Source organism: Cherax quadricarinatus, chromosome 31, assembly GCF_038502225.1.
Source record: "Cherax quadricarinatus isolate ZL_2023a chromosome 31, ASM3850222v1, whole genome shotgun sequence".
Lineage (NCBI taxonomy): Eukaryota > Metazoa > Arthropoda > Malacostraca > Decapoda > Parastacidae > Cherax > Cherax quadricarinatus.
This window is the reverse complement of record NC_091322.1, coordinates 24,226,373-24,239,265: the sequence shown is the minus strand read 5'-3', so window position 1 is coordinate 24,239,265 and position 12,893 is coordinate 24,226,373. Positions and strand designations below refer to the sequence as shown.

The 12,893-nt window shown below is 35.6% G+C and overlaps 1 protein-coding gene across 1 annotated transcript in view; it reads left to right on the top strand.

The window, feature by feature from the left end:
* The first annotated feature begins 417 nt into the window (after window positions 1–417).
* The window catches only part of LOC128698977 (uncharacterized), a 384,560-nt gene continuing 372,084 nt past the window's right edge, over window positions 418–12,893 (top strand). The window contains exon 1 of the mRNA XM_070090399.1: window positions 418–557. Coding sequence (XP_069946500.1) covers window positions 428–557 — 130 coding nt within the window. The 5' untranslated portion in view covers window positions 418–427. The remainder of the gene's footprint in view (window positions 558–12,893) is intronic.

Sequence of the window (12,893 nt, the reverse complement as noted above, 5' to 3'; positions counted from 1 at the left end):
TTCCTATTTCCCATCTCTGAAACATTCTGTCCCTCTTCACCTTACAATTTCTCTCAGTATTTTGTACGTCGTTATAACATCCCCCTAAGTCCTCCAGTGTCATCAAATTGAGTGTGCGTTGCGTGTGACTGATTATGTGTAATTTGTGAGTAGTGAGCGAGTGAATAAACGAATATATGACATATTTAGACCCACAGTTAAAGAAATATACACAGAATCAGTCAGAAATGGTCACGTTTACCAATGAAATCTTACGAATACTTCCTTCCCGCAACACTCCATATCAGTCATCACACATGCACTTCCATTTCAGCTACAAAATCTACACCAGAAAGGAACAAAATATTATTTTTGGGGAAGGTTTTGAGAGGTATGAGGGTGGGCAAGGCGATGCTCACTTCCTCCTTCACTCTCCATAATAACAGTGATGGCATCTCAGGTGGACGAATTTACTCTGGAGTCTGTGAGGGATTACATGATATCCCGGGGCGGGAGAGTCACCAACCACGAGCTGGTCAAGCACTTTAAAGTGTACTTGACGAATCCTACATGTAAAGGTAAGGAAATATGCAAATTATCCCGTAATGAGAGAATGAACGCCAATGTTTACATCGGTAATGTCACCTGTTGAAATCAGCTGATTTTCGTTTATTTTTGTTATTTTTGCTGGTGTATCTTTTTATGTGTGTTTAATGCCGGTGTTTCAGTGTTGCCTAAATTAGTTACCAACAGGAAAGGCTTTTGAGGAGTGTGTTGCGGGCAGGCAAGTGTTAATTAAGGTGTTAAATTCCGTGGAAGTTCTTCCTGCTTTTGACGTTGATGTGTCACCGTTATTACTGACGCTTTAATGTCCTGTATATTGAGGTTTTCCCGACACATAATGGTTGAAATATATTTTTCTACACGTTGTTGGTTAATTAAGACCTGTGGGAGACTTAATGAGCAGTTGTTTTTGCATTTGAACTGTGTTTGTTGGTCAGATATCGTCAGCTCTAGGGTGTGTTGCTGACACACACCCTAGAGCTGAAAAAATAAATAATAAAGGTGTCTTTATGCTGGTGAAGGGCTCATGATCCAAGGAGCTGAAACCAGTCTTTCTTGGGCTCAGTTGACAGGTCACTGGCCTCTCACACTTGAGTGTCCAGGGTTCAATCCCCGGCCGGTGGAAACATTGGGTGTGTTTCCTTACACCTGCTGACACTGTTCACCTAGCAGTAAGTAGGCACCTAGGTGTTAGTCGACTATTGTGGGTTGCATCCTGGGAGACAAGCTTTAAGGATCCAGTGGAAATAAGACAGATAGTTCTCGATGCACTGACTTGAATGGGTTATCTTGAGTGGCTAACCCTTCGGGTTAAAAATTCGAACAACTCTTATCTTGCCTCCCATAGCCGAGCTTGTGTGTGGCCCTTAGAGGTTTAATGCATCTGTGAAATACAATGCTACTGCTACAGTTTCACTGTCTTACCTGTTCAAGAGGGTTTGCCTTGATTACATGGGGGACTCTTGTTTCAAGAAATTGGAGCTGACTGAAGCCAGACCTAATTGTCTTCCATGTGGTAGTGGCCTTGGTTCATACAGAAGAACTGGATATTGATACCTGGCATGAGTGGATGTGTTAGGCATATTTCCTCATGCATGTTGACGCTGTTCACCTGATCACACAAGTACCAGTTTGCCTAGGTACTTTGATGTTAGCTAACTAGTGTTAGTTGCAACTTGGGAGATTGGATTAAGGACCTCTAGTGGAAATAGTCAGTCTGTCTGATGGCAATGGCTGTATTGGATTATCCTAGGTTGTTGACCTTCCAAGTTAATAATCCGAACAAAAACTTCTTTTTCTTAATTTTTCAGGCAATGTATGATCCCTTTTGGTTTAGCCTTTCTTAGGACTAATAGTAGTAATAATTTACTGCCAAAAATTCAGATATTTTTCATAATAAGACTTATTTGCAAACTTAATTTTGCACCTTGTATATTGTCTGGGACATGGTAATGAAGCTAATTTTGTATCGATTTATATGTAGTTTCTTTATTTCCAATCACTGCATTACAAAATATATAATAATCAGAAAACCCATAGGATGCACACCATTAATGTACTTGCAGTAAAACCTTAATATAACATCTTTATTTCCAATCACTGCATTACAAAATATATAATAATCAGAAAACCCATAGGATGCACACCATTAATGTACTTGCAGTAAAACCTTAATATAACAGACCCCTAGGTGATGAATTTTGAATATAATGGACAAAATATTTGGCTGGATAAATATTCAATGCAACTATGTCGTCTGCATTGAGATTTTGTACATTAGTGGTAGTATGTATGTGTGTGTTCTGTAAGCCTCTAGTACAGTGGAGCATATCTGTTGCATCTCACATTTCTGTAAAATGGATTTTCACTTAAATGAATACTCTATTACCCCTATGAGTCTGTTATACTTAAAGTTTCACTGTATAGTATTCACAGTCTACCATCCATTTTTGATTGTGTGTGACTATAGAAGTAATTCTATATGGCTTAGTATTTTTTTGCCAGTTGCAAATCCATATGATAAAATAATATACATGTTGTTTGTAAAATACATGTTGTTTGACTTCATCGGGATATTGCAAGTTTATTTGTGTATTGTAAAAATTTAAACTTATATTTGAAACCTAAATCAAATTTACCACACATTATTTGTCTACTGAAAAATTTCCGGTCACAGTGGCAGGGTACAAAGAAAATAAATTTTAAATTTGAGAACTATATTTAACCATTAAATTGTGTATATTAAAAAAATATTTATTAGTTACAGTTAGCTGTGCAGTAAATGGTTTTATAATTTAAAGACTGACCTTTTACCATGCATGTCTCCCATGCAAATAATCACTTCATACCTAAAATTGTAAAACAATTTTTTTTTATTGTAGACCACTTAATTTGCTTCTTTATTTACCTGATAAGCTGAAATTTCATGGAAAGAATTCCTTTCAGTGTTTTATTAAAGGATTCAGTTAGGAAAACTTCCTCTGAGATTCAATAGTTAGGTCAGGATTTATTTTTTCCTTAGATTACATAATAATACATGTTGTGACTAGGGAATATTACAACAGTTTTTTATTTGTGGAGCTATGGAGCTAATATTTACACAGGCAATAAATTTTTGAGCTACATATGAAAATATTTCAGTCACTAAAAATGCAACAATTATTTTAAGGAGTGACTAACAACTAACGGTTTTTTCTGATCTTAAGTTAGTTTAGTGTATGTTTCTTGTTTTATTTGTGTTTTCTGTTTCTGGATTAGTTTTTAAACACACTATCTCTTGTGTGTCTCATACATGAGTGTCGATGTTCATATTTTGGCATTCATACTAATCACAGTAATATTTTTTCGTAAGTGATTGTACGGTTATAAATTTTCTTAATATCTCTACTTAAAGTCCAGAGCTTAGATTATAAATTACATTTGAATTACTCAAGAATGTGTAACGTATCGCATTGTGAATGATAATAATAATAAATTAGGCTAATTACACGACTGAATTTGATTTATTAATCAAAGGAACAGTTTATTAGGAGGTTATGTATTAACAGAAATGATATACGTATATTTGTTGAGGTGCTAAATTATCATTATGTTCCGTACTGTGCATAACTTTTCTAATGGCATGATGGATTTGATTGAAGTAGAAAATGTAATTGTAGTGGAAGCTATAATGGAGGTAGGACTTACCGTTGAGGTACAGTAGTTGTAACTGGAGAGCTAATATTAATATTAGTAGTATATATGTACTGTGTTTATATTGATAGAACAAACATATTTAAAGGAAAAGGTTTTTAAATATATTTAATTAGTACTGATGTTTTTTATGTTTTATTTAATGATTTTCCTTTCCAGATAAGGATTTTAATGTGAAAGTTGCATGTTCTTGACTGACTGAAACTGAAAGTTTTATTCTACAGTATAGTTGTAACAGAAATGCAGTGCTGTATGACCCTTGAGGGTTTAGCATTTAGTTTTGATTGTAATAATAATATGGTATACATTATGGTATTCATAAACAACTTTAAATATTTTTAAAACATAGTTAAATGTTAATCTCTAAAGTGAAATAATCCAGCAAACAGAATTTCAAAGACCCAGGTTGCCAGTCACTGTCTGATCAATACTTTCCCTAACATCTTGTATATTTCTCCCTCTGTACCCACTAGCAATATGTTCCACGAGGAGTTCGTATTTAAATGGGAAGGAGGGAGGTACACATTCCTGAACCCAGTGGCTTCTGCACTCAAACATAGAATTAGATGAACATTTGGGTCTGTTGTACAACTAACTCATCTAGCAAACGTATACTGAATTATGACTGAGTTTCGGTCATAATTTGTTCCGGAAGGCTGTTCGAGTGCCATTACCGAACAAATTTGTTCCCATAAGAAATAATGTAAATTAGATTAGTCCATTTCAGACCCCAAAAAATACACTTACACAAGCACTTACGATGATACACTTACATAATTGTTTGAGTTGGGAGCTGTATGAGACTCGGGGTACCACTGTACTATAATATGATATAGAGAAGAGTACAGTGGTACCTCGGGTTATGAACTTAATTCGTTCCAGAAGACTGTTTGACTACCGATGTCAAATGAATTTGTTCCCATAAGGAGTAATGTTAATTAGATTAATCCGTTTCAGACCCCCAAAGATACATTTACAAAAATACACTTATATTATTGTACAAGTTGGGAGCTGGTCATATGCCAAGGTACCACTGTATTAGTAAAACTCCACTTTAATGACCCTTCATTTAAGGATTTCAGAAATAAGACAAAATCCACTTTGTACATTGATTTCAGAAACAGTGGACAAAGTCTGCTGGGTAGATAATTACATGTATCTGTTACTGTTGTGTGAGCATGACAAAACAATATCATCTATTGTATATAAAATAACTACTGCTTTCAACTTTTATTTCCAATGTTTATTACTGCATATGTGCAATTAGTATGTACAGTACCATTTTATGTATGCAGTAGAGTACTGTAGTGTTTATTTTTCTTATTTTTCCTCAGCCAGTCAGCATTACTAGACACCCTCTTCCCTGATTAGTCTGCTAAATTAAAGTTTTACTCCACTGCAAATTGTAACTCCTGAAGCTAAGCTAGTGTTAACACCATGATACAACATTGTACATGAGTCATGGTTCCTCAAACTTGACTTGCAAATAACAATACTGTATAATACTGTATACAAGTCTTGGTTTCAGGAACCAGGTATGTAGATAATGTTATAACATACACAAGAATTGAACCCACAGACCCAGCTCATGGGAAACACATAGCAGAATACAGTGGACCCCCACTTAACGATCACTTCCCAATGCGACCAATTATGTAAGTGTATATATGTAAGTGCGTTTGTACGTGTATGTTTGGGGGTCTGAAATGGACTAACCTACTTCACAATATTCCTTATGGGAACAAATTCGGTCAGTACTGGCACCTGAAAGAAAGAAAAAATATCGTTAACCGGGGGTCCACTGTATAAAACAGCTCACAGATTGGCAAATTTGCGTACATACAAATGAAGCCCTGTGAAGTACTTAACACTAACCACACCCCTGAAATATGCTCCATAATAAAATGACTACGTTCAAGTGATCCAGCTGCAGTACATACAAGTGTGCAAGACAACTGCACGTGTACTGTATTATCAGCCATTGCCCCACTCATCAGCAAATTACTTGAATTTTAAACCTCAAAATTTCCCAAAAGAGCCATAATTACCCCTCATCCAAAACTTGAAGGGTTATCTGATAAATAGTTAGACAAATGTAAAATGTACCACTACTAGCAAAACCATTTGGAAAGGTAGTGTACAAGCAGGTATACTTATACATAATCAAACACAACTTTTCCAAAGAGCACAAGAAATGGACAAAAATAAATAATATATTGGGCCATTAATTGATCAGCAAATAGGTTTTCACAATGGCTACAATATTCTTCCCTTCATACTAAAGCATTATGGACTCATAGGTCATACATTGCTAATACATGTACATCCAGTCTTACTTCACTGTTAAACACCAACCAGTAACCATGAATGACTTACATATTATCCACCTTACAAATACAGTGGACCCCCGGTTTGCGATCACCTCCCAATGCGACCAATTATGTAAGTGTATTTATGTAAGTGCGTTTGTACATGTATGTTTGGGGGTCTGAAATGGACTAATCTAATTCACAATATTCCTTATGGGAACAAATTCGTTCAGTAATGGCACCTGAACATACTTCTGGAATGAAATAATATCGTAAACCGGGGGTCCACTGTATTAGTTTACCTCAGGGTAACATTTTGGGTCCACTTGTGTTCTTATTTTGTATCAAGTACCTACTGAATGATCCTATTCAACTAATATGCCTTACTGATGGGACCACTTTTGTCTTAACAAATGCAGACCCTACTACTTGGAACAGCTTAGTTAACAATGAGCTAAAAAAATAAAAATGCTTACATCTGGATAACAACTTACAGACTTGCACTTTTCTTTATGCAGAGTATTTAGAAATATCCAGACAAGTAAAAATTTAAAAAAGTTACCCAATAAAAGGAGAAGATGAAGGAAAATTCCTGTCTAAACCTGAACAACAAATTGAAATTTAATATTGTATTCATATTCACCACTTGTAAAAGAAAGTATAAAGTATCACTAGATGTTCCTTCCCCAAAATTTTTGGTATATATGTACTCCACTAAACCACTTACTTATTCTTTACAGTCATATAATATCTTTCATAAATTACAGTGGTATCCAGAGTTTCGTACAGCCCCCAACTCAAACTTTATTCTCTATAAGTATTACAATGCTGAGTTTACAGAATTTGGTTATTGTGTGGTTTACATGTAGTAAAATAATAATTACAGAGTGTACCACTAGAACGCCTAGCATGGCTAGGAATTTCGGGCAGACTTATATTAAATCTTAGGTTTAAAATGTTACAAAATTATGAGATAAGTTGGTATTATGGCTAAGTGACTAAATACTAGTTGTGAGTTTAGCAATGTGAATGCTTTTGTTTTGGCACTATACGTAGTTTCAGTATTGGAGTATCACAGGCCAACTTATGACTAGTTAAGATTCATTATTTTGAGATTGAGATTGATATTTCTGTTTATGGTCAAATGGGTGAGTGAGTGTAAGTGTGAACCACCAGGTGGTATTCGTATTATTAGTTGACAGGGTGTATCAGGGAGATAAGATGTTTTCTGATGGTAGTTTTGAAGGTGATGAATGTGTCTGCAGTTTTGGAATTTTCAGGTAGGGTGTTCCAGATTTTAGGGCCTTTGACATACATTGAATTTTTATAAAGGTTTAGTCGGACACGGGGAATGTCATAGAGATGTTTGTGTCTGGTGTTGTGCCTGTGGGTTCTGTCACAACTATCAAGAATGCATTTTAGGTCAAGGTTAATATTGGAATTTAAGGTCCTGTAGATGTAGATTGCACAGTAGTAAGTGTGGATGTACTGAACAGGGAGTAAGTTTAGATCTATGAAGAGTGGGGGGGTGTGTTGCCAGGGATGGGATTTAGTGATTATTCTTACTGCGGCTTTTTGTTGGGTTATTATTGGCTTTAGGTGTGTTGCTGCAGTTGAACCCCAAGCACAGATAGCATAGGTGAGGTATGGATATATAAGTGAATGGTATAGTGTGAGAAGGGCAGTTTGCGGCACGTAGTATCGTATCTTGGAGAGGATCCCAACCGTTTTGGATACTTTTTTGGTTATGTGTTGGATATGGGTGCTGAAGTTCAGGTTGTTGTCGAGGTAAGTGTATTATTGTAAGTGCTTTTGTAAGTGTATTTTTTGGGGTCTGAAACAGACTAGTCTAATTTACATTATTCCTCATGGGAACAAATTCGCTCGGTTACGGCAGTCGAATAGCCTTATGGAACGAATTATGGCTGAAACTCTGGGTACCACTGTATTACTTAACACAGGGTATCTGTCAGGGTGGTATAGAACAAAGGTTTTATGCAGCATGCTATACACATAACTTAGTGAATATACTTTATGTACAATACCCATTCTGTGGTTCACATCTTCAAGGCATCTTGAACTGCATTGCAAAGCCAGACCCAGACTTAATTATAGGTCAAAATGGATTGAAATCTCATCAGGTTTTTCTTTAAGTGTGCATTATATATTAAAGGTTCCAGCCACTCAATTGTGGTTTATTCTTTAGAATGGGGCCTACAGTTCTTCAGAGATTTCTACCAGAACACTGGAAACAAATACCTCTCTGATATTCTTCGTGTTTAGCAGACTCTATATATGTAAAAATCTTTCACCGGTAGATGCAGAAATCTGTACGACAAATGAATTTAAAAAAAAATCTCAGAAGACGCCATCTTTTTGCAAATTAAGTTTATCAACCAATGTTTTACTGATGATGTATTACAGTGTATTGCTTAACCATTATGGCATCACCTTTAATTTTGAATTTTGTTAAAAATAATATATATAGTGTATGGCAGTTTTCAGTTACAGTATATACATACAGTAGTACCCTGAGTTTTGTACAGCTCCCAACTCGAACAGTTGTGCGAGTGTATTATTGTAAGTGCTTTTGTAAGTATATTTTTGGGGGTCTGAAACAGACTAATCTTATTTACATTATTCCTTATGGAAACAAATTTGTCCGGTAACGGCACTCAAACAGCCTTCTGGAACAAATTATGGCTGAAACTCAGGGTAGCACTGTACGTAGTCATTTATTTTTTAGCTTATTATTATTATTATTATTATTATTATTATTATTATTATTATTATTATTATTATTATTATTATTATTAATATTTTTATTATTTTTATTATTTTTATTATTATTTTTATTATTAAGTTTTTTCTAGGTATAGTGCCAAAACAAAAGCATTCACATTGCTAAACTCACAAACTAGTATTTAGTCACTTAGCCATAATACCAACTTACCTCATAATTTTGTAATATTTTAAACTTAAGACTTAATTTAAGTCTGCCCGAAATGCCTAGCCATGCTAGGTGTTCTAGTGGTACACTCTGTAATTATTATTTTACTGGCAAGACAGTGATGGAGTGAATGATGGTGAAAGTTTTTCTTTTTTGGGCCACCCTGCCTTGGTGGGAATCGGCCAGTGTGATAATAAAAAAAAAAAAAAATGTAAACCACACAATTAACCCTTTCAGGGTCCAAGGCCAAAATCTGAAGTGGTGCCCCAGTGTCCAAGAATTTTCAAAAAAAAAATTGTTATTTTTTCTTATGAAATGGTAGAGAATCTTTTTGTGAATGTAATAAAACAAAAAGTACGAAATTTGATGAAAAATTGACGAAATTATGCTCTCGTGAATTTTGATGTGTCAGCGATATTTACGAATCGGCGATTTTGCCGACTTTGACTCCCATTTTAGGCCAATTACATTATTCCAGTCGACCAAATTCTCAGCTATTTCACTAGTATTACTTCTATTCTATCGATTGAGCACAAGAAATCGCCAAGTCAAATGTTTCAACTACAAAATAAAGTGACCGGAAATTGGTAATTTGGCCAATTTAACACAAAGTTCAAAATATTCCAATTTCAAAATAGGGTCCAGAATAAACAATGTAGGTATTCCTGGCACTAAACTAACATTTCCTCTGTTCATTAGTTATGTTTTGAGGCTTTACAAATAAATTCCATTTTGATTTTTTATTCACATAATGAATTTTTATTCACAACAAAAAATAGAAGATTTACTGTTATGCAATATTGTAATAATTGTATAAATATCATCACCACATTTGTGAATGTATATTAGACCCACCAGCTGGCGTGTATTAGACGTGTGAGGTCGTTTGTTTACTCTTGAACATCGGCAAAAATTTAACATTTCCGCCACTTTGAGCTCAATTTCAAGCCATTTCCAGTGCTAACACGAATCAAAATTATCTCTATTTCTGTAATATGTCTTCAATTCTATCAAATGAGACCAAGAAATCACAAATACAACTATAAAAAACATACGAAAAAACACTGCAAAGTCGCTGTTTTAATCTAAAATCATGGTCTCAGTTTTTTTCTCTCATACACAGTGTGCTGCAGGATTTGTTTTATGTGGTGCACACATACCACATAGATGTATTCTCTCATATCTAGACCCAAATTTACCACTCACAGTTTATTAGAGTGAGCTGAGCTCATGACTTAGATCTATGGTTTGGACCCTGAACGTAAAGCCGTAGATCTACGGGACGGACCCTGAAAGGGTTAATAACATTACATTTAAATTACTGTAACATAAATATTTTCGAGGTGGTCATAAACAACACTATATAGCCTCTCCTTACTTAACAATGGAGTTCCGTTCCTAAGACCACGTCATTAAATGAATTCGTTGCTAAGTGAGGAGCATACTATAATGGTAGTGGGTTTGTATCATTCATCCTTGATATTGTTTTAATGTCACCTTTGCACCATTTATAACATTTCTGGTATATTTTTAAATGTTTATACAGTAGTGTGCTGTATATTGAAATGAACAGAATAGAGGAAATCAGCTCTAATATACATTATTTAGGTATAAATACTGGTCAGAGCCCGTCGTAAGTCCGAGGCATTGGTAAACGAGTATGTTGATATGTGAGGAGAGGCTGTATATATAATCCAGGTATGGATGTAATATACATGTGCATTTAATTTAATTTGTATAAAGATATCAAATTTATATTGCAGTTATAGTATTCCCTTTTAATAATTACAGTAAATCCCCCATATCCACTGATTCGGTACATGTGGTGTCAGTTATCCACTGTTTACTGTGGCCCAAAAATTCCTCATAATTTTGCATAATAATGTCCCCCAGAGTGCAAAAGCTGGCAGTTCTTCAAAGCCTAAGAGAAGCTGTGAAGTGCTTCTCATCAGTGAAAAAGTGATAATTCTCTACTTATTGTGCATAATTTATTAATTAAGCTTTATAATAGGTAAGTATAGGACTTATATATTAGTGTTTGCTACTTTTCGGAGTTCTGTTATCCATGGCAGGTCCTTGGAAGATATACCTCACAGATATGGGGGCCTTACTGTATTGCATTTGCTTAAGACCTGCTTGAAATGCTGTGTGTAGCTTGAGCTTTGCAAAAAAATTTGTGAAGTATCTTTGAAATGCAAATTTTCACTTGTATCTGTATCATATTTTTTGGCAAATATCTTATCTGAATTGCAACATCCTCACCTTTTGTTCAAGGTGCAGGAACTGTACTTCCTACCTAGAACTAGAATTTAGTAGTATGTGAAATTTAGGATTAATATCCCTGAAATGCTTGGCATATTAATGGGCTTTCATTTGATCATATAATTGTATCAGATTGTATTTTATTATAATTGTATCAAAGTTGTAACAGTATGCATTGCAGATCCCATCTATTGTATGTCCCCAAGGAATAAAGATTTTCATTTCTTTTAATTTTCACTTTATTGCTCAAGTCAAGCTAACTGGGAAACCTGTTAGTTGGATTTGAGTTTTGGTGGTGGGGAAAGTGCCTGCACTCTGAAAGATGGGTGGGGGTGTTGCACTTGAGAGGGGCATTTGAATTGTGATGTCAGCAGACCTCTGACTAACGAGGAAGGTGCTGCCTTGTTTTTTGGATCATCGTATCATGGTGGGAGATGACCAGTGAGTTTGTTAAAAAAAAAAAACAAGAATGTGGGCCTGCACACTCAGAATGTATGGGAAACATAGGCTAGAAAGACTCACAGAGTTTAAGTGCATACTATCATCAATGATTGCTGATACTGGTATCTGTTATCTCAAAAATCGAACGTATCACATATCGAACGTTTCGAAAATAGGACCATTTTTTCGGACAAACTGTGTCCCTATTATCGAACGCACCCCTATTTTTGGACCGCCGGGTGCGGGACCTGTTTGCCGGCCCGCTCTGTCCGCGTCCCCACACAGGTGCCATGAGCAGTCTAGCTTTGTTTATTCTTTGTTTATTCTTTGTTTATTCATTCACGCATTTTACAATTATTTCATTGTGTTTAGCGCTTGTGGGACTGTGAAATAAGCTGCCATGGGCCCAAAGAAACTTGCTAGTGGTACCCCTGTGGTAAAGAAAGTGAGAAACACCATAGATGTGAAGAAGGAAATAATACAGAAGTATGAGAGTGGTGTGAGACTTGTTGAGCTTGCCAGGATGTATGGGAAAATTAAGTCAACCATCGGTTCTACCCTGTCAGAGAAAGAACAGATCAAGGAAGCTGATGTTGCGAAAGGTGTTAATATAGGGAGTGGATGAGGTGCCTTCTTCAAAGATTAAGGAGATTTGTGCCAAGTGGAATGATGTCCAAATGTTTGTGCAGAAGTACCACCCTGAGCAAGCTGAAACAAGCCATCTTTGCAACAAGTTCAGTGACAGAACCATGTCCCATTTTAGGGAAATGTTAGAGGCGCCAGAAACAGAGGATTGTGGACAGTTATTTTGTGAGACAGGGGTCCAGTGACTCTCAAGCTGGTCCTAGTGGCATTAAAAGACAGAGGGGGGAAGTAACCCCAGAGAGGGCTTTACCTGAAGTCCTCATGGGGGGGGGGATTCTCCTTCCAAACACTAACCTCAACTCCCTCTCCTCCTCCTCCCTGTCTTCCAGATGCCATCACCAATCTTCAATAAAGGTAAGTAAAAATGTTATTTTATATGTATTACTATACATAATTAAAAACTATAGCATTTGTTGTATGTAAAACTGTAATTAATCTCTATAAAATGTATTTTTTGTATGAATATTTTTGGGTTTCTGGAACGGATTAATTGTATTTCCATTATTTCGTATGGGAAATATTGGTTCGAATTTCAGACTTTTCGAATTTAG